Source organism: Chionomys nivalis, chromosome 16 (genome assembly GCF_950005125.1).
Source record: "Chionomys nivalis chromosome 16, mChiNiv1.1, whole genome shotgun sequence".
Classification (NCBI taxonomy): domain Eukaryota; kingdom Metazoa; phylum Chordata; class Mammalia; order Rodentia; family Cricetidae; genus Chionomys; species Chionomys nivalis.
The window spans coordinates 9390336-9415887 of record NC_080101.1 but is presented as its reverse complement, the minus strand read 5'-3'; the positions used below and the strand labels follow the sequence as shown (position 1 = coordinate 9415887).

Genomic DNA, 25552 nt, shown 5'->3' with positions numbered 1-25552 from the left:
TAACTGGTTTTATTTTCCCTAAGTAATCAGAAGTGCCTAAATTATTTAAGTAGCACAGAAATATTTCTTTTCTGATAGCTAAAAGGAGGGATAAACTTTTTAAGGAGAATTTCTCTGGGTATTCAAGATTGTACCTTAAAATGAAATCACACTAGTATGAGAAAGAAACAAGCAGAAACTGGACCTCCTTTATTCCTTCCTGCCAGCCTCCCTCTCTCCCACCCCCAGATCCAGGACCCAGGACCTTACATATGATAGGCAAATGCTCAAACACAGAACTACATCCTAGACTCCATGTGTTTTAGTATAACTCTGGTAAAATAAACTTACCATATTTGAAAATGATATGCTTCTTTGTAGCATTTTGGATTCCTTAGAAAACATCTTCAGAGTGGAATCTAAGAATTAGAACAGAGATGGAACATTTCCTAAGCATCACAGATGCCAAAGGAGAGCCACCCTACTTACTCTCGAAGGGCAGAAGTCAGTGTCATGCCATGGAAAACTAAGTGTATGCGAACACCTTGTCAACATTAAGATCCTAGGACCTATAACTCCTGAAAGATCAGTTGAAACCGTACAATCCCAGCACAGACTTGGTTTGCCACTGACATTTCCAAGTGTGTGGGGAGTTACAGTGGAGAGACTCAGAGACCTTAATATCGAAACCAAAGTGTACAGGTGTGTGAGCGTGTATGTTTGTTTTCTAAATGCATTTACGTGTACCACATGCATGCCTGCAGCCTGTGCAGACCAGAAGAGGGTACCAAAGTCCCTGGAACTGGAGTGCTAACTGGTTGTAAACGAGCATATGTGTGCTGGGAACCAAACCCCTGTTCTCTAAAGAGTAATACTTTTACATACTGAGCCATTTCTCCAGGCCTAATTTTAAGAAAACAAAGACTTTGGCAATAGAAGTAATTTTTTTAAATGAATGGCCTAATTAAAGAGTGACATTCTTTTTCTGAATTATTTATAGATGAGAAGTACTTTTATTTTTGTTATTTTTCCTTTTTACTGAGGAAGGAAAATGTTTTGTATATACTCAAATTCCTGAGCTCCGCCCCACACAGTCCTGTTTTATGAAACTGTTGGACAGAGCAGAGCTGGCATTGAGAAGAAAGGCGGGGTGGAAGATAACAAACTAAAAGGGAGTGGGCATGGAACAATGACAGGAGCCGCAAATGTGCCAGCTGAAGACTTGGAGTCTGCAGCGGAGCAGATGCCAATCAAGTGTGTACACTGGCTGGGAGAACCACTCGCTTATACAATAACAGCAGTGCAGGGACGAAAACACCCAAATGACTAATTTCCTTGACTAACAGACACTGTGCAAGCTCACCAACAAGACTGTTAAAAAGCCAGAACAGAGGCTCAGTGAAAGAGCACTCCATAGGAGCAAAGACATGGATGCCATTTCCAGCACCCAAAACCAGCCCTCAAGACGCACAGCTTAATGTTCCTACAGATATTCTATCATGCCGTAATCTACTTCCTAAATACCCAACACGGCAGCCCGTCAGAATGAGCTTTTAATACATTTCTTCTCTACGGTGAAACTTTCTTGGCAACAGAATTCATGAAAATTTATAAACAGGAGCCTCAGTAAGACTTTCCTTATCGCTAGCTTGTGAACAAACACAACAGCACTTGACTGTTCTTTGCCGGGTGTCATTAATCTTGGAACATCCTCCCAATTTGCTTTTGATCCCGTTAGGCAGTGCTGTGAGCTCACCACAAAGTCTACCGAAGACAATTTGACCATTTTACAGAGGCATAAAGTAGCCAAGACACTTTTCTCCAAACCAAAGATTCTCCCCCGGCACTAGTCAGGTAAAGACAGCAGTGAGCGTTGATGCTCTAGGTGGTAGCCATGAAACTGACGTGCACTGTGCATCTGAGGGGGATTTAACTGTGAGACCAATATTAGACTGCATATAAACCAGTAACACCGATCATGAAAATCTAATCTGGAGAAATTTAAATTAAACCAAAAATACAAGTGTTTGACTTTAACAAAAATCTTCTTTTTTACTTGGCAAATTCACAAAGCAGTGGTACGAAGCTTAGTAAGCTGGAGGAAGAGATCTGCAACCATGATGGTCATAACATAAAACACATGGTTTACACAGTCACATGAGTACAGAGATTTGAAGATTTGACAAGCCATGCCAGACAAGCCATGCTACGAACCACTAGCCCAGTGGTTCTCAACCTTCCCAATGCTGTGGCCCTTAATACAGCTCCTCATGTTGTGGTAACCCCCCAACTGTAAAATTATTTTGTTGTTACTTCCTAACTAATTTTGCTACTGAATCATAACATGAATATCTGAAAGCGACTGCCGTGAAGGGTCATTCACCCTAAAGGCGTCTGGCCCCCTGGTTGAGAACTACTGCACCAGGGGCTCTGTTAAAAGACACAAGTGTTTGGTGGTTGCTTACTGGGTCAACATAATGGCTAGAAATCTTGGCAGAACACAGATGGCTTCCTCCTTCCCGAGCAGCACGGTAGGTACCCTGACATGTTCAGTGTAGGGTCCTGCATATAACCTTTCCTACACAGTCATTTTGTAGACTTTGTGGAAAATTCTATTTTCCACAAACAAGGGAAAATGAAATGCTACAGTTCACAGGCCACAGTAACAGAATGTGGGAGCAGCGACTCATCCCCTGGATGTGGTTAGCTGCATAGCATCATTTATAAGCATGACTGATGGAAACTACAGTCTCCTGTGCTCATCTAAGACTAAGAAGAGTAGCTTCATGAACAACAATCACTAGCTTTGTCAGGCTGGCTGTCCTGACCCTGAAGCACACTTCTATTAATGATGGAGACAGACCTCCAGGGAAACGTGTGCAGCAAGAGATGAATTTTGCTGTTCTTATAGATCAGCACAGCCAAACTCTAACGGATCATTAAGATATAATTCTAAGTCTTACTAAAAGGCACAGTGCATTATCAACATATGAATTCAATGTCATGTTATATCCTACAAAAAAAATAGAGAGTCAAAAGCTAACAGCAAGAAAGCTAACAGCAAATCTGCCTTCCACAGCTAATGTGCACCACCACCCTGGCAGGTCAGGTTTGGCTCAGCCCTGGCTACTCCTCCATGCCATTCTGAGTTCTGCATGCCACATAGCAGGCTTGGAACCTCTTGCAGTAAGTTAGCCTGGAGTAAGAAAGGCCATGGCCAATGGACTCTTCCTGCCTTGTGTCTTCATTCAGGAAACCATGTCAGCATCAGGAAGCCTTTCCTTTTTTGCAACCTACAACAAAACTTTTCTAAGCCTATTTTACGTGGAAGCAGCATGTGCCAATGCGTAAAGCTCTGACACTGATTCTAGCTAAAAAGCTTTTTGTAAATGGAGACTGCTTTTGTTTCCGGCTGCTCAGACCCGAATAATCACACAGAAACTATAGTATTTACAACACTGTTTGGCCAATGGCTCAGGCATATTCCTATCTGGCTCTTATATCTTAAATTTACCCATTTCTATTAATGAGAATATTGCCATGAGGGTATGGCTTACCAGTAAGATTCTGGCATCTTTCTCCTTTAACAGTGACATGGCGTCTCCTTGATTTCACCTGCTCTTTCTATATATTTGGATTTCCCACTTTGTTATATTCTGCCCTGCCATAGGCCAAAGCAGCTTCCTTATCAACCAATGGCAATGAAACATTCACAGCATACAGAGGGGAATCCCACATCCGTTTTTCAGGCGGGAAACATACCTTGTGATGTGGTAAAGACTGAAGACCCATTGCAAGACACTGCTATCCCTGTAACTGCCCTGTTGAAAATCGAAGTTTTATAAATTACTATTAGCCATGTGCTGGGGCACAAGCTTTATTTTTCCTAAGCTCCCTTCATTTTTGTCTTCATGGCTCTTTCACTTGGACTGTTCTCTGCGTGTCCCTGCCATTGCATGCCATTGCTTGTTAATGCCGACTTTGCTCAGAAGACAACACCCTGCTGCTAGCAAACATTCCTGCTCTTTGCTCCCCAAAACTGCTGCAGACGATGCTGAACCCTACCATCCCACCTTATCTGACCATACCCAAAATGATGGCACTTTTCACAACTGCTTAGCTCGCTTTATTCAGAATACACTGTCCCTAATGTCTGCCAATGGCGGGCACATGGTTCTAGTTGGCCTTTTCAAACAACAGCCAAGGCTCAGCCACTTAACTTTACTTGTAGAAATACAGTTTATTCACACCTTCACCATCTTTTCGGGGACCACGTCTCTTCCTAGGTGCCTTTCTGGAAGTTGAGGGAAGACAAGCTAATCTAAAAGATAAGGTAGAACTGGCTCTCTATGTTCAAGATGCTGTACTCTGCTGTGATCCACACCTCACACAAAGGCAGGCATTCACACACCCCAATCTACTCAGGACCAGCAGAGCACATGGCCACCACCTGTGCGGGACTGCTGACAGCCATGGGTGTACCAGGGCTGGAGCTAGGCTGGGTTCTTTATGAAGCAGGCTGGCCCATTAGAGCAGCCTCTTAGCTTCCCCACCATGGTACACGAGCATCCTCATCAGATGAGACACGGGAGGTTTCCATCCACAAACTCAATGTCCTTGACATTACAGGTGTCATTTTAAAAATTATGTAGGTTTTACAATGCACATACCCGGTTCTCTCCCTCCCTCCCTCCCTGCCTGACTTTCCATTGTTCTGCCACAGCCCCTTCCCTCACTCTGTGTGACTTTATCATCTTACAGCGCCTCTTTCTCCACCCCTGAGTTATTATCTTACATAAGATCTCTATCAATTTTCCCACTCATCCACTCATCCATATTTGTTATAAATTTTTGCATGTAAATATGTGTGGTATGCATGTGTATTCACATTTCCACGTCTATAGGAACACATGTCTGCATGTGTGTGTGTGTGTGCGTGGGCGCCTGCATGTGGAGTCCCAAAGTTGACCTTGGATGTCTTCCTTGATGGCTCTCCATGTACTTTACTGAGGAAGGATCTCTCACTGAATCTCTGGCTAGCCAGCTTGCCCAAGGATTGTCTCTGTGTCTCAAGTTCCGGGATTACAAATGGCCATGATACCTGCCTGGCTTTTATATGGGTTCTGGGATTACAGATGGCCACTGTACATGCCCAGCTTTTACAGCGCATTATCCGGTAAGCTAGCTACCTTGTTAGTCCCATTATTTTTTTTTTTAAGATGTCCTTTTTCCTACACTATCAGTAAATCCAAAGCTTAATGACAGACATGCTTGTCTCATAATCCCCCACTTTTTAAGATTTGAGGGGTGGTATGTACAGTCTAGAAGTACAAAACTACAGGCTGTCTGCCAGCCCAAGCCTATTCTAGAACAGTGGTTCTTAACCTGTGGGTCGCAGGCTTGGGATCAAATGACCCTTTCTCAGGGGTCACATATCAGATATACTGCATATCAGGTATATACATCACTATTCATAATAGTAGCAAAATTATAGTTATGAAGTAGCAACAAAAAATTTTATGGTTGGGGTCACACAAGATGAGGAATCATATTAAAGGGCCCCAAAATTCGGAAGGTTGAGAGCCACTGTTCTAGAACAACATGACAGTAGGAAAGAGCATGGGGACAGAACTACCTGTTTCATGCCAAATTCTCCTTTGCTACAACGACTCCACATCACAGATCACTGCAGACATTGCAGGCTGGACACCGATGATGGCAGCACTGAGTGGACACTTCCCACATGACTTGGCTTCTACAGCTCCCCCACACCCAGACCACAGCTTTACAGAGACCAGAAGCACGAGGCCCTCTTACTCTTTGTGGATTTTGTACTGTTCATGCAGCTGCAACTTGGTGATGTTATTCCATGCCAGGCTTCTACTTTCCTCGGTCAGGTCTTCGAATGACTCCTCTCCTGGAGAGACTGCATGAAACCAGTGCTCAGTGAGTCAGTAAGTCACGCAAAGGCAACCGCATCAGACTCGCTGTGTTTTCTATTACAGTGAAGGAATTAGGAAAACAAGCTGCCCACCAAAATAGGCATTCAAAGGTACTTATGGTATAGCCCAAGGTTAGCTAAGAACAAATCAAAAAGTTTATTTGAAAGCCCCAGGCTTTCAAAGTCCTGACTAGTCGCTTAGGCATCATGGGAAATTAAGGTCTGAGTGGCCATTTCCTTCTCAGCCTTTCCCTTTGCAGAGCCCGACAGTTGCCTACGAACGCTGAAGTGTTATTTGGGTTTTGAGAAGGAGAAATAAAACAAGAAATCAAGTAAGACTTCTGGTTCCTCAAAGGGTTTCTGGGCAGAAGTAATGTTCTCTCTTCTGCAGAAGAAAAGCTGGAGGAATTACCCTGGTTAAAAGGTCACGATGATGGTTAAGGCTGAGTAAGGGAGGAATACAGCATTGCTGACTTAACCCTGTATGCCTTCAAGGAGTATTTTCAGCTGCCCCAGGTCAAGTCCTCACAGCAAAGCACTGGAAAGTGAGCTTAGTTCCTGCTGCAGCAACCCTGAAAGCCTCAGCATGCATGGGTGTCATGAGACAAAACTGGAAGAAAAGGAAATGCTTTGTTGATGTGTGCTGTCACATGGCTCCTCACACGAGGCTCTGTGACTATGGAATGTGCCTACATGGATGAAGGTGCGGGATGGTGCATCTTAGCAGCCGGCATGGCCTGGGTGGACGAGACACTCTACACGCATCTGCCACAGGTTAATGAGAAAAATAAACGAGAGAGAGAGAAAAAAACAAGTTTAGCAGCAAAGTAGTTTGAACTGAATTCAAGTTTTGTACGTGGGTTTGGTGGAGTCCAGGCCAGGGGAAGTCCTCTCCAGGACAGTATGGAGTAGGTGGCTGTTGAAGCAGGCATGGCCGAGAACATATGTCAGACAGACACTGAGTGTCACTTCAAAATCACATCATCAGAGGTGGCCAGGACAATCACGGTCACAGTCAATGACCATTTCTCAAAGTTTACAGTTACAGACAACCGTCAACAAAAACAGGAGGAGAAGAAATATGTTTATTTTGTGGTGTTCAGGGCTGAGCCCAAGCTCCCCCCAGCCCCCACATCCTAGGAAGGTGGAGCTCTGCGACCGCCGCAGACATCTTGGGCAACTCGGCAATTTGTTTCATCTCAGCCTCAGCCTCGCCAGGAACTCGCTAACCATAGGGGATACAAAGGCCCTTGCTAAGCTTACACCTACTCTTCACAGGACTCACCTGGGGAATCTGTCACAGATGCATTATAGCTGGAGGCTTGGGACACACTTTTGAACTTGGGGGTGATCCTTCGAGGATGCGGTGTCACAAACAACTGTTTTGGTGTCTGCCCAAATTCCAAAATTTGGGTCAGCATGGCTACTTTCTCATCAGGATCCTCAATGCTTTAGGAAGAAACACAAAAGACGCAGTAAACCACTAAGTCCCTAAAGCGTGAGCGTCAAATGGTGCAGATCAGCTGGGAGACAGAACCTCAAATGAAAAGCCACCACGGGCAAGGACTAAACCTCTTCATATACTTTTACATAATATTTTGTTTTGTTTTGTTTCAAGACAGGGTTTCTCTGTGTAACCTTGGGTGTCCTGGAACTCATTCTGTAGACCAGGCTGGCCTTAAACTCAGAGATCCACTGTGTCTGCCTTCTAAGTGCTTGGATTAATATTGCTAGGCGGTGGTGGTGAATGTCACATGTGTAAGGTGACTGAGGAGGCCAGAGAAAGGTGTTAGATTCCTCAGAGTTGCAGTTCCAGGGAGCTCTGAGCTGCCCAGCGTGAGTGCAGGGAATCAAATCCAAGTCCCTTTGAAGAACAGGAGCTCTTAATGCTGAGTCATCTCTCTGGTCCCTGTTTTCTGTGTCTTAGCAACTAACAATATTGAAAGCAGGATACAAATCATTTCAAAATTTCTATACCTTAACTTCTCAAATAAGTGCATTAATGATTCAGATAGCAGTGTTTCATAATGAAACAGAGACACCTTATAGACTCACACATACCTGTTTAAGTCTACACCACCTTCATAGGTCAGGGGATGAAATACTGAAGGAGAGATAGAAACACTATTGAAAAAAGCGTACATTATAAATACCCTGTCCAGAATCTGAACAACTCAAAACTGTGTTCAGAGAAATTCACTTTGGTCTGTGAAGCACTGATATGCACACAGTGAAGATGAACTTGCACTTTTGGTGAGCAGCAATGACAGTGGCAGCTGGGGTGGGCTGCTGTCTTCCTTGGCTAGCATTACTTTCTCCCTCGGGGAAGCGTTAGTCATAGCACTGGCGTGACTGCACTTTACGTGAGGCACTTCTGGATTTCAGTGCGAGTTCCTCGCTACTGACAGAAAGACTCAGAAACCCGAGGCAGAAGAGGCGGACAGCGGCCACCTTCTTTACACTTAACTCAAAGCAAACTTGGCCCTTTGCAGCCATCAAAGTCACTGCTGTGTAACAGATTTGTTTGGTTTGCCGAGCCAGACCTGCAGCCCAGACTCGTCTTGAGCTCCCGAGCACTGGGTTTCCAGCTTGTTGTCTGCCTGCCTGCATCTCACCACACACCGAGGGAAAGGTCAGCAGTGTCACATACTATAGTGGGCCCTGCATCTCACCACACACTGAGGGAATCGCCAGCCAGTGTCACATACTATAGTGGGCCCTGCATCTCACCACACACTGAGGGAATCGCCAGCCAGTGTCACGTACCGTTGTGGGATCCTACAGCCTCACTCCCTTTTTGCTTATAGCCAAATATGAGATCAATCCACTCGTGGAGGTGCTCGGAGACATAACTGCTTTCCAAGGCGGCCTTGTTCTTCTGGAGGAAGTCCTGGGGACCTATCGGGGTCGACTGCATCAGAATGTTATGTCATCTCTGTTGAATTGTCTTTCATTTCTTGTACCTATCTGTTTGTGCATAAAACTTACAGGAGATAAGAGATATATGTTTCTATATTTTTCTTTTAAAGACATACATATCTCTAATGAGTTTTATTATTCATCTTACATATTTTTACCTAGGAAGAGTGGCAGAAGCATTTTTATGACATTTGGGTCTATTAAACATATAGATGTCTTTACAGTGTAGACACAGCATACTTTTGATTGGGATAAATGGATTCCAGCTCAGTTAAGTAGGTATTCTTATAAGTCACAAGCAATCCAATACAATGAACGACATCATAACTTGGGAGAGCACGCAACATGATGCACCGCCATGCCGCAGGAGGCACTCACTTGAGGCCCATGCTGGAAGCTCCACGTCATCAACCATCTGTCCTCCTTGTCTCTTTCCCAGATCCAGCTTCAGACTATTGACTAAAAAGCTGACGTCTTCGTCATAAAATTCCGGGATCAACTACAGGTTGGGAGGTGGGGGTAGAACATGTTTTTACAGCATTGAGAAAGCAAAGCCCGTGGGTCACCAGCTCCCTGAACTGCTCACCTCTTTAAAATCCGTTGCGCCATCCAAACAGTTTTTCCAGGTTTCTGCAATACTAGATATGAAAGAGTGATGCACTCATGAGCAGCCTGGGCTACGGCAGCAGCAGCTTTGCTCGGTGTCCTCCCTGTAACACCTACTGTCTAGGCTCCTGCGCTCAAGTTTTCTCACTGACTCGGATTTTAACATACATGTGAGGCCCCGCCCCTTGACCTCAAAAGAAAAGTGTGGCCAGGGGCTGGCAGAACTTCACTAGAATCACAGGAGAGTGAAGCAAGCCCACACTACCACACTGCCCCATGGAAGGGCACACCACACCGTCCCAACCAACACATGTACACCACACACGGAAGGGCACACCACACACAGAAGGGCACACCACCACACACGGAAGGTGCACACCACACACGGAAGGGCACACCATACACGGAAGGGCACACCACCACACACGGAAGGGCACACCACCACACACGGAAGGGCACGCCACCACACACGGAAGGGCACGCCACCACACACGGAAGGGAACACCATACACGGAAGGTGCACACCACACACGGAAGGGCACGCCACCACACACGGAAGGGCACACCATACACGGAAGGGTACACCATACACGGAAGGGCACACCATATACGGAAGGGCACACCACACACGGAAGGGCACACCACACACAGAAGGGCACACCATACACGGAAGGGCACACCACCACACACGGAAGGTGCACACCACACGCACACTGTCTTATCCAAGGGGCACATCCTCGACTACTGCAACTCTGTGGCTCCAGAAAAGTGTATGGCGAGACAGAAGGGGACTTTGCTTCCTTTTTTTATTCTGGAAAGCAAATGCTAATCATTCAAATGTGTAAGCCAATTTTAATGCTTTCACCATAGCAGAATTATCAAGAAGAATAAAATTTGGGTAGATAAATTTAATAGCCCAACAGAGAATAAGAGTTTAAGAAAATTGTGGTATATTCTAAAACATGACACAATAATTTTTTAAAGTCATTGTTTCAAAATATTCTTCCGAGTATGAAAAAGAACTGCTCAGGCTACATAGGTCAGGAGAAAAATCTATATTTAAAAATCTGTCCCTAAATCAGGTTGGGTAACACATGCCTTTAATCCCAGCACTTAGGTAGCAGAAGCAGGCAGATCTCAGAGTTCAAGGCCATCCTGGTCTACAGACTGAGTTCTAGACCAGCATGGGCTATACAGAGAAATCCTGTCTTTAAACAAAACAAAAATCTGTTTCTAGGGCTGGAGAGATGGCTCAGTGGACCTGGGATCGCATGGTAGATCACAACTATCTGTGACTCCAAATACCAGGACATCTTCTGTAGGTGGGGCACACACATGGTGCACACACACACACACACACACACACACACACACACACACACACACAGTCAAATACTCAGACATAAAAAAGTAAATTAAAAATAATATAAAAACATGTTTCCCTATATACATATTATTAAAGCTTGAAAGAAAGGACTTTTATAGGGTCTCACTATAGCCTGGCCATCCTGGAATCTCTGTAAAGACCAGGCTGGCCTGGAACTCACGAAGATCTACCTGTTTCTGTCTCTTGAGTGTTGGGGTGAAAAGTGTACGTCTTCAGGCCTGGTTAGGCTTTATATTTCTTTGCATTTTTGTTATATCTAGTATTTTAAACCAAGCATACTGTACATATATGATCGGAAAGTGTTCAAAATGATGAGGTGTTTTATCAAACCTGTTGAACATCCTATCTGCATTATCAAATCTTCCATTCTGTAGACACAGCATATACTCCGGGGCTAGATGAGGGGGAAACCAGGGTTAGATCAGACTGTATAGAATTGTCTGAGATTCCAAGCAAAACGGTGGGTGATGCCAGAGCCTTACCAATCCTGACGAGGTAGAAGAGCACATAGCCCGGCGAAGAGTAGTGGCTCCCATACATGAACTTTGGCTCGGGCATTTCCTGGTATCGAGTCTGCAACGTAAGAACAAAGAGCTAGGTGTTACCCGTGAGACAGGAACCGACTCGAGGGTCAAGCCTGAGTGGAGCTCCTGATGCCGTTCCCCATCCTCTCCTAGTAGTAGCCGAGGGCCGGCGAGCAAGCATCCAATGACGAGCAGATAAGCATTCTCGTTCTCTAGGCTTTCACTGCCAATGGCTCTGACATCCAACAAAACAGAACTGTGTGCACCTCTTTTGCAGTTTATCAAAGATTTTCTTCATAAAAATAATTGAAGCTTCCCAAATTAAAGACAAACACACAGAAACAGTGAGCTGCTGGTTACGGCAGGAAAGAGCTGAGGACTTCCTGCCACAGCACACCTAAGTCTAGGGGCGGAGCTTCAGTCACTGAGCAGGCATAGGCAATGATCTGTGAGGTTACTTAGACTCGGGAGGCAGAGGCAGGCGGATCTCTGTGAGTTCGAGACCAGCCTGGTCTACAGAGCTAGTTCCAGGACAGGCTCCAAAGCCACAGAGAAACCCTGTCTCGAAAAACCAAAAAAAAAAAAAAAAAAAAAAAAAAGAATCCACGAGCCCCACATACACACCAGCAGTCTCTCCAGCCGTTCCTGATTTAAGGCACCCACTGGCTTACTGAGATCTCGGAAGGTTTCAGGATTCGACAAATCTGTAAACACGAACACAATGACACGAGCCACGTTCACACTTGTTCTATGAAGTCGTTTTAAGAACTGAGATGAGTCCACAATAGTCAGAACCTATGTCATCTATACAGCTGCAAAACAAACAAACCCTCACTCAAAAGTAACACCTGTAGTGTGAGGTGCCCAGAATAGACTGGTTAAAAACAGACTTTCTGTAGCAGACCAGATGGATCTGTGGGTAAATACACCTGCCATGGAAGCCGACAATCTGAGTTCAACCCCTGGGACCCGCATGGAGGAAGGAGAGCATTGACTCCTACAGGTGGTCTGACTTCCACACAGGTCCACCTTGGCACATGTGCACCCACACACCCAAACCCCATACACATACAAATAAATAAATCATGTCATTTTAAAGTACTTTCCAATAAAGAACAAAGGAAGCCCAATTCCAGGGACAACTACCAAAACAAACTTTTAATTCATCTTCTTCCATTAAGGTTTACTTTCTATGTCTAAACTACAGTGACATTAGCAAATACACATTATTTTTTTGGTTTGTTTTTTTAGACAAGGTTTCTCTGTATAGCCCTGGCTGTCCTGGAACTCACTCTGTAGACCAGGCTGATCTCGAACTCACAGAGATCCACCTGCCCTGACTCCTAAGTGCTGGGATTAAAGGTGTGCACCACCACTCAGCTACATACATAAAATTAAAAACCCAGGATTTGGAAATCATCAATGAATTACATTCTTATATCTGTAGACAATTTGTTATCACTTTCAATGACAAAGGCTCAACTCACCAAACTGTCAAAAAGAACAACTTGATCATAATATATAATTTTAAAGAGTTATGATATAAAATTACAATATTATCAAATTTTAGAAGCATTATTTAGGGAACAAGAAAGAAGTTCTGATGTTATAAAAAAAGTGTTGGCAGTCCAGAGTGTCGGTGTGAGGGGACTGAGAAATGCCTATATTAGTAAGATGTTTCTGAGCGTGTCTTCACAAGCATCTACTGAGCCAATCAGATGAGAAGGGCTCTTACCTGATGGACAGACTGATCCTTTAGCTGCTTTACTATACAATGTCAGTACTAGGAAGCAGTGAGAAAAGGAGGCTGGGCCTTTGGAGGATGAAGGCCCCAGAGACATGTCTTCCAGGCTACATCCTGTCCTAGCCCTTGGCGCTATTCTCTGCCTCCTGCTACCCTGTTTCCTGGTGCTGCCTGATGTCCTTGCCGTGATGCACGAGTCCTTTGAGATCATAGCTAAGACCAATCTTCCCACCTATACTGTAGCCTTCTTGGGTATTCTGTCATGGTGACAACACATGCGGAGTACGGCTACCTCTCAGAATCCAATGGGGATGACTTCCATTTCCGCCTGTGGTTAGTGGACGGCTGATTCTTTCATTAAAAATTTCAATGTTAATTTAAAATAACAAACTAACTTGAAAATTTCAGTGAGAAATTTAAATATTTCAAAACTTGGCAGTTACACATAATAATAGGAAGACTGAATTAAATTCATTTCCTATGTATAACCTTCACGAAGTGGCAAACACACATAAAACACTATTTATACCACATCTGCCCAATATTTTGAAATGGAAATTGGCAACCTTTAGTGAGAAAGCTGAAATGAGCTCTACTTTGTTCCTATAATCTGACATGCTATAAAATAAAGTGCACCCTCCCGCTGGGAAGCAGGTCCTCACCAGGGCCCACACACTACAGTGCTCACCTAACTCTGGGCTGGAGTAGTCATTTATTATCCACGGAAACACAGGGTACTGGGAGAGGTCATTGCAGCTGCGGTCGGCCAGGTTGTTGAGGTGGAGCAGGTACTGGTAGTTGGAGAGGTGCCCTCGCTGCCATTGCAGCATGTAGCTCTCTGCAGTGTGCTCAGTGGCGTGGTTCTCTGCGGGACAGGGGTAGGGCTGTCACAGTACTGTGAGGATCACTGGCGAGCTTCTACTCAGTGTGAAGAGCTAGCTTCTGCTCAGTGTGAAGAGCGAGCTTCTGCTCAGTGTGAAGAGCGAGCTTCTGCTCAGTGTGAAGAGCGAGCTTCTGCTCAGTGTGAAGAGCGAGCTTCTGCTCAGTGTGAAGAGCGAGCTTCTGCTCAGTGTGAAGAGCGAGCTTCTGCTCAGTGTGAAGAGCGAGCTTCTGCTCAGTGTGAAGAGCGAGCTTCTGCTGAGTGTGAAGAGCTAGTTTCTGCTGAGTGTGAAGAGCTAGCTTCTGCTGAGTGTGAAGAGCTAGCTTCTGCTGAGTGTGAAGAGCTAGCTTCTGCTGAGTGTGAAGAGTGAGCTTCTGCTCAGTGTGAAGAGCGAGCTTCTGCTCAGTGTGAAGAGCGAGCTTCTGCTCAGTGTGAAGAGCTAGCTTCTGCTCAGTGTGAAGAGCGAGCTTCTGCTCAGTGTGAAGAGTGAGCTTCTGCTCAGTGTGAAGAGCTAGCTTCTGCTCAGTGTGAAGAGCTAGCTTCTGCTGAGTGTGAAGAGCGAGCTTCTGCTCAGTGTGAAGAGCTAGCTTCTGCTGAGTGTGAAGAGCTAGCTTCTTTAGTGTTTTTAAAGTGTCTGTGGATGTGTTTTCACAAAGATCCAGAATCCAGATAAAGAGGTTATTAAGTCTATTGAACTACTATCAAATTCACTCCCAAAAACTATATAAAAAACTATTAGACTATGGAGTGGACATATAAGTATTATGTGGCAATGGCTGACAATTACACAATGAGTAATAGATTCTATCAAATGTGCCAAGTTTTGGTGACTTTTTAGAAACCATGGCCATTTGTAAACACTTCCCCTCATTTTTTTTGAAGCCAGAACAAAATATTGAACTTAATTTTTCCTAGGTTCTGAAGAGGTGGACTATTGCCAATGTATCAGTAGCTACATATTATCTATAAAATGATATGTAAAAAAAAAACCCACAAAACTGCCAAAGAAAAAGGGGGATTTTGTAGGGCTAATTGGTAAACCAGAACCACCAGGAAGGCCCTGGGGAGAAATGGCCTCTCAGTGAGAACTGTGGTTTTAGAAGGGCCAGAATGGTTCAGCTATCCTTCAGATGGAAGGATTTGTCATTTTGTTTAGAAAATTCTGCTTTTCTGAACCTAAAATCTCTTTATTGGATGTACCAGCATCTTCACTCATATGCTGTTTACTAGGTATGTATGTATTCTAATTTACTTCTCACTGAGCTTCTCATTAGCTACCAGGAAAAACTTCAAAACAATGAAACTTTTCTTTTTAGTTCCTAGCTCTTGGAAGCCTTGGGAAAGGCTTGAGCAAACTTAGGAATGAGGAGGAGTGGCAGCTGGGATGCAGAGAGAGGGTGTGGCTTTGATTGCAGCTTTAGTATTCCCTAAAACAGTGAGCTTTCTACTGTTGTCTTATAGTTTTAGGAAAATAAAAGACACCTGGACTCAGAAGATAAAAGCAAATGCACACTAAATTTCTGCTCATTCACTATGTTAAAGTCAAGGGCTGATAAACTACTCCAGGCTAAAATGTAAGTCTGCTGGAATAAAATCCTTCCCTAGAGCAAGGAAAGACATCCTTCACCTCACATCTGGAGAAAATCTCACTGCACACCAGAGAGAAACAAACTAGGGTGTATTAACAAAATCTCAGTGTCCATGTCAGTCCTTTCTAGTGACAGGGCAACCATGTAAATTAGGAATTTAGTCATATAGCTTAATAAAGAGTCACAGCTGATGAAAATGTGGGGAACTTTTCTGATAAAGGTGGGGAACTGCACATTCTCCAGCAGGACTGAGGCTCCCTTCCTAAAGAATATGGATTCCAGTCGAAGGGTGTGGGGCCAGGCATGGAGGACTCACCTGCTCTACCCAGTGCTGGCTCTGTGGTGAAGAACTAACTAGTGATCGCAAACACATCTTCATGTCTTACAAAAACCTCAGTTTTTGTTTTCATAAATTAAATCATGCCATGAAAAAACTCCTGGGTCCTCTCTGTAACCCCCTCAAGTTGGAAGTCATTAAAATAAGGAAGCATTTAAACATATTCATTAAGAGCTTTTAAAACACGCAAATGAGCATTAACAAAATGAATTCACATTTCCCTCGTTTGTAGGATATCATATCTCAGAACAAAGCAAGTATAACTATGGCAAGCAACGCCTCTCTTGTTTGCTGCCCCAGCCTCTTGGGAGCTGAGCTACCTTCACAGGCACGGACAATAAAGGGAGGCCAGCCAACCTAGGTATGTGGCAATGTAGAAATAGAGGTCGTCTCTGTCTTGAGGTTCATAGAACTTTAGGTATATGTCGGAACACAGGTCGTCTTCCGTGCAAAACACTTCCAAGCCCTAAAAATTCAGAAAGATAAAACAAATAGCTCCATGTCCATCCTCCAATCACAGAAGCACTCAATCTTAAGTCTGCTAAGCATTTATGTGCTTGAGCCTTAGGCCGTGCTTACATTTATACTCTGACTCGGGATATAGGCCACTATATTCCCATGTGTTTTCTTATAAACGCCTTGAGAACGAGAGATGCACATCAGGAAAACAATGTGATTCTCTTTAGTGCCAAATATGATTAGTGAAATAGCTTTTTATTCTGAAATTTAAAATTAGATTGCTAATGAAGCCACATTTCGTTTTTGCACATAAATATTTAGCTTTATTGTATAAACTGAATAACTATGAAACAAATTAACAATCAAATAACTCACTCAATGATGGCTATTTTAAAGGACACTATAAGCTGAATGTTCTGGGCCATCTGGGCTGCGTAGGCCCAGTCTCAAGAGAAAAGAAGAGTCAGCTTCCTGGGCATTGTGGTGGCAAAGCAAGACAGGCGACAACCACAAGGAGGGCTAGGGGATCCTGGGGCCAGGCTCAGGCTGCTGGAACTCACCAGCTGGGGAAGTTAGGGAGTGAAGTCCTGGGCTCACAACTGCTTCGTCTGTAATGTACAGAGCTGTAATGGAAATGGGTGGGGCTAACCAATGCTAATCTCTCCAGTTTTTCTCATGGCTCTTCTATAGTGAGAGCACAAGATTTTTAATAGTATTTGTTTTCTGTAGTTTTCTACTATCATTAAAAATGGACATAAAATACGTAACAAAGTGCTTGAATTTCACACATTAAAAGTACAAAAATGAGCTAGTTATGATCTGCAAAAGGAAACGAATCTAGATTGGTATCAGTTCAGAACACCTTGGAACCATCTCCTCAGCAGTGACTAACTTCTAAGGTGCATTTGTGAGATAAGCTGAGGGAGTGGCGGGAAGAGCCAACCCTTTAATGACTGTCTCCTCTATCTCCTCCTCCCTGAGCTCAGAGGCAACTGCTGTGGCTGCTCTGATGTGCACTTCTGCCATCCTAAAGAGTTGTGGGAAGCTCTTCCCAGGATACCCTGAGAGCCGGCAGGGCCGCAGCGAGCTGGAGGAACACTGGCCTGCTCTGCAAGCACTGGTCTAGCCTTAGCCTAGAAGCTCTGGAAATTCAGGAAGGAGAAACTCAAGGACTCTCTAGCCCTTTAGCTCTTGAACAAGAAGATATTTCTGCAACAGAAGCTGTTACTTCCCGAGTTATCTTCTATCAGTTGCCAGCTTCCACATGCCCACATACAGCACACCTGGGTCTTCAGGCCTGCCCTGCCGCGGGGGGGGGGGGGGGGGGGGGGGGGGCTATTGTCCATCAGCGGCCACACCGCAGGGAGGCAGGGAGCTGCTCTGCATCAGTGACCTGAACTCACCAAAGGCATGAGGCCGTGCCTCCTTTTGTAAATGCGCCGGATGTCTTGGAGTGTTATCTGGACCACAGGTTTCTTTAAAAAGAACAAAGGTAGTGTCAAGAGTCACCATTCAAACACAATTAGAAGTTGTTCTTTTGTATCTTACAGCAGGGAGGGAGAGAGCTACACATCCTTGCCTTCCCAGTGTGCTGCAGCAGAGATCTTGGAACAAATGGTACCCAAGTCACAGTTTACTGTGACATAGCTCTTAGCCCTTCTCAGTAAACTCAGATGGTAACAGTACCCTAATCTTTCAGATTATTGCAAGGGTTAGTGTGTGGTATGGGGCACTCAAGAATGAATATAAATACCTATTCAATAAGTTTGCTCCTTTAAAACATGTATTTATTTGTGTGTGTGTGTATGCATCTGAGTATATGCATGCACCTATGTGAGGGGCTATATGTACCTGTGTGTGTCTGTGGGTGTGTGTACACATGCACCTGTGAGGGTTACATGTACATGTGTACTCATGTGTGGAGGTGGAGAGGGCATCAGGTACCTTCTGCTATTACTCTCCACCTATTCTTTGGGGCAGGGTCTCTCCCTAACCTATCTCTACCTGGCTCAGAGCTGAGGTTACAGGTGTGTGTGTGATACCGTGGGTTCTGAGGGTGCTAGGATTCTAGATCGATCCCGATATCTGAGAGCACATGCTCTTGAATGCTAAACTATCCCTCCAGCTCTGAGTCTTGATCTAGGGTTTACTATGTACTAAGATCCTTTTTTTTAAAAAAAAATTATGTTTTTAATTTCCTTTATTACAAAGTTTTAAATCTCATTAATTACAATATATGGCAAGACTGTTTCTTTTTTAAAGGAAAAATGTTTTCAATTCTGTAAAACTTGAAAAGAATAATAAGAGAGAATCAAAATTATAAAAAACTGTGTGTTCAGCTAAAAGGCAAAGCTTCTAAATCCCAGTTCCCAAGTGACAGGAAAACTGGGTTCTGCAACAGTGAGAAAGGCCTTAAAGACCCCAACACAATCCAAGAAGCCTGTCCAGGGCTTTGGGAAAAATACACTGTGTCCCCTGAAGCTGTGCTGCCAGACATTTTTTTCTACAAATTTTTTAACAAAAATAGTAGTAGTAGTGCCAATATCGGAGAACACCATGCCAGTCAGCCATGTGCTAAGTCGCTGGAGCAGCTGACCAGTATGTGCTGCCACCTAGTGGACAAAATGGCTACAACACTTGACTGTCCAGTTTGAGGCCAATGACTAGCCTGGAGAATGCCCACAGAAAACACTTATCTGTGGGTTAAAATGCCCGGTCAAATGGCCCAACCCTGTGACCTGAGGGGGTCATATAGATCCAGATGTAGCATCTCTCTCTACATGAGCACACTCTGGCTGTGAGAAACTCACATGAGCACTGGAGGAAGACAGTGTCTGTAATGAAGGAGAAGCAGGGCCACCGGTACTCGCACACAGCAAGTGCTTACAGGAGACCCGTTTCTCATTCACTGCCACGCTTTCTTGGTGCTTTCCCCGGTGCTTCCTAGAAGGATAAATCTCCCTTGATGGGACCAGAATCAGGAGTGGTGGCGTTTCTCCACACACTACCAGGAACGAGGTCCTTCAGAATGGACACAGATCAGAGAACACTGCATTCACGTGAGTGTGCACCCAACCCCAGATGGACTGGGAAGCTCCACTGCTACACGGGGCTACCAAATGACCGTGACCATCCCCAGGAAGTGAGGGAAGTAACTCAAGACAGTAATTTTGATGTCAGTTCCTGAAAAATTGAGCTGAAAGACAGAAGCAAGTACTGTACAGGACCCCATGACCTACACATAAGACCCTGTGACCTATGCACTCAGCGGCCCGTGACCTACATACCGGGTGTCCATTGAGAGGCTGGAAGTACAGGTTGGTGTCTGTGATGCACACATGTCCCGGATTCGTCACCAGAGGCGTCACCATCTCAGCTTTGCACTCCATATGCAGCTTCTCAGAAACATTCTGGAACCTGCAAAGATGTTTTGTAGAAAAAGTCAGGAAAGTCGGAACCTGACCTACTCTCTCAGCTGAACCACCGTGTAAATTTGCCTGCTATGCATCTAAACACTACAATAGGAAAAGGTGGGGATATAAACCGGCTGCTTAACTAAGGTCTTTTAGACGGAATAATGGAAGCATGACGTTTTATTAACAGAAAAGAGTACATATCACAGAAACAAAATCTCTCCCAAAATGAACAGTCCTGAAGCTAGTCCTACATCCATGTAACATCCTGCTTTTACACAGTTAAGACCTTGCAGGGCACAGATACCCTCCTGTTATCCCAGCACCGGTGAGGCTGAGGCAGAAGCACCGAGTTTCAGAGCAGCCTAGGCTACAGAGCAAGACCCTATCCGCATTTACTGTATCAGGTTTTGAACATATAGTTACAATTACTTGAAGGTCAGTTTGATACAAACACACAACCACTCAGAGATGCCTTCTCTACTCTTCAAATGTTTAACTTAAAAAAATAAAACATTCCTGATTTGTTAATTTAGAAAGTAGTACAGAAACAATTAAATTACCAATATTCTAGGGCAATTACTTAGTAAAATAACTGGATTAAAAGTAAATCTCATGTGCTTGGGAGTGCGGCTCAACACTAGAGTGTATACTATCACTCAGGAGCCCTGGTTCAGTCCTGAAAGAAATACAGGACACGACACTAGGCCAGTCTTCTCTAGAGAAAATGCTGAACTGTTGAGACCTTGAGGCTCTTGCCTAACGATCACAACCAACTGGTAAGTTCAACAAGACTCATGAGTTCTTAGAACCGACAGAAAACCAACTGAGGGAGCAGAGACAGTTGAAGAGACCAGCGGGCTATGGCAGGAGGAGAGTGGTCTCACGGGAGGAATGAAGTCTGTAGGCCAGGACAGCGCCAGAGATAGGGAACCAGTTCTATAACCATTGCTGTCACCCTTAGTGTCTCTCCAGCAAACAATGGGCACAGCAGCAATACAGTCACTATGATATAGACACTGGGAAGCACCGTCAGGTGAGCGCTATACAAACACTGACTCAAGAGCTACCAGAAACAGGAAATATTCACCAAAATCCAGCATACAGTGGCTATAAAACAAATTCAAATAAATGCCAAAAAACTGAAGCATAGAACAGAGTTTCTGATCAAATAATAATCAGCAACTGTAAGACAACTATCCAATCCTCGACTGTGTGAAGAGTAAGCAACATTCTTCTAATCACCTACCGCTTAAAACAAGTTATTACAAAACAACAAAGAAACCTGGGCTGGAGCACTTTCGGGGGAGGCAGAGAGTGCTACTGTGACAAGCCAAAGGGATGCCCACTACTGCAGCCTCGCACACTCACACACACACTCACACACACACTCTCACACCCATACACACACACGCATATTCACATATACACACACGCACACTCACTAACACAATGCATACACTCACTCACACATACACACACTCTCACACACACACATCCACACATTACAAAATGAAGAAGACAAACTGGGTGTGTGTTTCCTTCACAATGCTGAGGAGACTGAAGCAAAATGACTGCAAGTTCAGGCCAGTTTGAGCCGGATAGCAAGACCCTCTCTCAAAATAACAGTAATGATGTTGGTAATAGTAATTAATAATAATAAACTACACTAAGTACAATCCCTAAGAATACTTTATATTTATCTACCTTTTCCTGTAAGTTATACAAAAAAATATAAAAAAAGAATATCAGCAAGCCTCGTTCTTCTGGTAAACACAGGATCACAGAACACATCCCAATGCATTCTATGAGGTCAGCAGAACCTTGCACCAAAACTGCCAGAGAATGACAGAAAATGTCCTGCGTGTGGATAGATGCAAGAGCATCTGATAAAATGTCCACGAGGCAAGAGAGAGGGCCACATACCGTGATCTTAAATAATATTTTTACATGAATATAAAGTTCATTTAACACTAAAAATCCCTATAATTATATTAACAACAAATGATAAAAACGATGTCCATAAATATAGAAAAAATATTTGACAAAAATTCTGTATCTTTTACTTAAAAAAATTCAACAAACTAAAATTAAAACAAGCTTCCTTACTGTGACTGTCTAAGAAAAACCTACAGCCAGCACCATTCCTTACTGGTAACAGGAAACCATCTTCCCTCAGCATAAAGAAGAAGGCAGGGCATCTGCCCCAAGCTCTTCCTTAACAAAACAGTGTGAGGAGACAGCAAGAAAACAAACAGAAGTCTCAGGGGAAACTGCCCCTTAGGAAGGACTGCAAACATCAAAACAGAAATTCTGCTAAAAACCCATGCATGAACTTAGAAGAGGCAGGGTAGAAGGCCAATATTAAAAAGAAAAAGAATGTATTATGTTTCTATACCAGTAACAAACATTTGGAAAAGGAATTTCAGAGGCATCAAGCAAATACCTGGAAATGTGCCAAGAAAAGAAAGACGGCGACATCTACACACCAAACACCCGGTCCTGGGGAGAGCTTGGCGCAAATGAAGGAATTTTATAGGCTCCTTCATTTTAAAACCTAAAGCAATTTTAAATCAAGAATTCTTAGAAAACCTTTGGGTGAACATGAATTTGGAGCTATGTGTCAGAAGATATGACAAGGATGGCAAGGATGGCAAGGACGTCCTTATTCATACACACCTGAGTACCCGCGGGACACCGACGTGATGTCCTGCAACTCAGTGTCAACAATCCAAACAATTACGCGCAAACATGCAAACACATACATACATAATACACAGCGATGTGCCCGCGCATGCGCGCACCCCCCCACGCCTCTCCAGATCTGTAGTCCCCTAACTTTCTTATCTACAAGGACATGGTATTTGCACAAGCTGCAGCCCCTCCTCGGCCTGGTGAACTGGCATAACCAGATGACTCAGAATAGCACAGAAGCTGCCTCACTGCACGGCTGCGGGATAGTGACGAGAGAGAAGTCTGAAGAGAACAAACACGCATGGCAGAGCAGCGATGTGGACACAGGCACGGCAACATCTAAAGCAAGCTGGAAAAGACATCAACAAACACACATTATAGGATATCTGCGCTCGTTATAGTACTCTTTCAACTTGACAGAATTCGGATCCTTTCAACATAAAAAGTAGGGAAATATCCTATTTCCTCAATAAGAGGAGAATCTTCAAAATGTGATGAAAGCTATGCTCACAAGTTTGTGTTCCCTCTTTTGGAAACGGTGCTCATGACCGGAATATTTCATCTTACACTGCAAAGACGCTTCCCTAAATCCTCAGCATGACATTTCGGGTTCTAGAAAAACAAATTAAAACTTTCAAAGTGAACCACTCTCTAATTTTCTTAATATTTATTTATTTCATTTTAGATGTATGAGTTTTGCCCATATGTATGCCTGTGTACGTATGTGCCTGGTGCCCTAGGAGGTTAGATCTCCTAGAACTGGCATTATAGATGGTTGAGTACCACAACGTTTTCAATAGTTACAGTGAAGATAAAGGAATACAGATGAATATTGTTCTAATTTGCAGGCCTGGTCTGTCCTATTCCCTTGAAGAGACAAGCTCTACCCACTTCCAACCTCCCCGGTGTACCCCCTCCTTCTCCTCTTCCCTTTCGCCTCCATAACCCATAAGTAAACTCTTTACCCCAGCTCTCTCTGCATGGCCTGTCTGTCTGTCTCCCACTTGACGTGGTCTCCCACCCGCCAGGGGAACCACCAAGGCCTCGGGTGACCTGCCTGGAACAGACCTTGGGTCCTACCTCTTTATAAATGATTAATATGAAATGAAAACATAGGCAAACAGTCCACATCTAAGGCAAGAAAAAAATAAGAAACCAGAATAAAATAAATAGCAGCATTATTTTCAGAAACTGTATTGCATACTTCATAAAGACAAGAAAATCAATGGGAAAACCATTAGAACAATAAGTATACTCTCTTGGTCCTTGTGGGAATGACAGGCAAGTGATCAATGTAATTTGAGGCGCCTAAGAAAGATTTGCTCGAACTGACAGCTAAAAATCAGAAAGCCAGTTAGCTAGAACCAAAAGTCAGGAGGGTCCATGTTCCAAGCATGAAAAACAAGGGGCTAAGATGAAGGAAGAGCGGAAAGAGAACGAGAGTACAAGAGACAAAGGCCTAGAGGGCAGAGAGTAGGTGACCATCAGGACCTTGCTCCCTCTGCAAGTAGCCAGAGCCCAGAACTCATGAGAGCCAACAGCCACCTGGGGCAGTAAGCAAGCCCCGCCCCAGAAGGAGGCTGTGGCAGCAGGTCCCTGTAACTGCCAACACCAAGAGACAGAAGTCCTTCACACACACACAGTTTAGTGGGTCATTAGGTGGGGGTGGAGCAGAGCTGAGGCGGGAGACTGTGGCGCACTGCGGCAAGCCCAGTGGGTAAGACAGGTGGGCGGCTGGAGAGATGGCAGGTGGGGGACGGACAGGCTTTCTAAGTGGCAGACATCAGGAAGGAGGAGGGCAGCGGAAGCTCTGAGAGTCATGGTTCCTACGCTGGCCAAGATGAGCAGGTTTGGAGTAGGATGATGAAAGTCACGCTGGGCCAGAACCAGAGTCTCACGCAGGTTAGGCAAGAGTTCCCCACACGCCAGCCCACATCCGTTCTGAACAGATGGAGCCGCGCACTGCATTCTAGTCAGAAAACAAAAATCTTAAAATCTTACCTGTTTTTGTCAAATGATGTCCTAGCCAAACGTGACTGCAAGATAGCTGTTATCTACGATGAGAACCATTTAAAATTACGGGCATGAGTATAAGTGAGCTCAATAGAAGTTAACTTCTAGTCAAAGAGCAATTGTCCAGGACACTCACCATGGCCGTTTGGTCACCAAGTTTATCAAGACAGGATGCTCTGTGCAACTACAATGTGATAAACACACAATTAGTTTCCCTGCAGACAGTAGCAGGTATTTCTTTAGAGGCGATGATGGTCTGTCTGTTAGTAACAGCAGGGATCAATTCTGATGTCTGTGGCTTCTCCTTTTTAAGTTTCCAAATTCAAATCAATCAGCATATTTACAAGTGACAGTTGTCTGGGTAGGATGAGATCCCTGTTCCAGGGAGGGAGAGGCATGAGGGAGGCCAGCCTGGGCTACATGAGCCCTGCCTCAAAACAAAAGTGAAACCAACATGGAGGCTGCCAGCTCGGTCTGCTCTATGCTCTGTGTGTGTGAGATCACCGAATGGCTGGCTTACCTGAAGCAGCGTCTCCACAACATCCTCCACCTTCCCAGAAACCTCCAGTTCAAAGGCATACTCCATCTTTCCCTGGAGGGAACAGAAGCAGAAATCATCCTGATGCAGTAAGCATCTGCAGAGTGGCCGCCAGCTGTGCATTATGACTGTCTTCCGACTGGGCCTCCCTTCCTTCAGACGAAGGCTCGCCTTACACTGTGGGCTTTTCAATCTTTTTCATCCCCCACATCGATTCCTTGTAATAAACTCCTTATATCTAACACTATCTGTCTCAATATCCCCATGTACTATGTATAAACAGGCACGCGTGCACACATACACACACACACACGTAACAATCCTGACAGTCTCTGCAGAGTGGCCGCCAGCTGTGCATTATGACTGTCTTCCGACTGGGCCTCCCTTCCTTCAGACGAAGGCTCGCCTTACACTGTGGGCTCTTCAGTCTTTTTCATCCCCCACATCGATTCCTTGTAATAAACTCCTTATATCTAACACTATCTGTCTCAATATCCCCATGTACTATGTATAAACAGGCACGCGTGCA

At 44.4% G+C, this 25552-nt stretch overlaps 1 protein-coding gene across 4 annotated transcripts in view; it reads right to left on the bottom strand.

Moving 5' to 3' along the window:
- Positions 1 to 25552, bottom strand: part of Nsmaf (neutral sphingomyelinase activation associated factor) — a 62010-nt gene that overhangs the window by 17664 nt on the left and 18794 nt on the right. For 3 of the 4 annotated variants that reach the window (XR_009058430.1, XR_009058429.1, XM_057791103.1), the window contains exons 7-24: positions 25006 to 25077; positions 24622 to 24669; positions 24474 to 24526; positions 19653 to 19782; positions 17769 to 17840; positions 16264 to 16372; positions 13789 to 13965; positions 11981 to 12060; positions 11315 to 11405; positions 11163 to 11226; positions 9426 to 9477; positions 9218 to 9338; positions 8687 to 8818; positions 7982 to 8024; positions 7206 to 7369; positions 5797 to 5905; positions 3742 to 3800; positions 331 to 398 (exon numbers count right to left, since the gene is read on the bottom strand). Coding sequence is in view for 2 of the 4 variants with exons in the window: in XM_057791103.1 (XP_057647086.1) it covers positions 331 to 398; positions 3742 to 3800; positions 5797 to 5905; positions 7206 to 7369; positions 7982 to 8024; positions 8687 to 8818; positions 9218 to 9338; positions 9426 to 9477; positions 11163 to 11226; positions 11315 to 11405; positions 11981 to 12060; positions 13789 to 13965; positions 16264 to 16372; positions 17769 to 17840; positions 19653 to 19782; positions 24474 to 24526; positions 24622 to 24669; positions 25006 to 25077 (1644 nt within the window). In the remaining 2 variants the exon portion in view is untranslated. Of the gene's footprint in view, positions 1 to 330; positions 399 to 3741; positions 3801 to 5796; positions 5906 to 7205; positions 7370 to 7981; positions 8025 to 8686; positions 8819 to 9217; positions 9339 to 9425; positions 9478 to 11162; positions 11227 to 11314; positions 11406 to 11980; positions 12061 to 13788; positions 13966 to 16263; positions 16373 to 17768; positions 17841 to 19652; positions 19783 to 24473; positions 24527 to 24621; positions 24670 to 25005; positions 25078 to 25552 lie in introns of those variants that run through there. The other variant, XM_057791104.1, reaches the window with a different exon arrangement.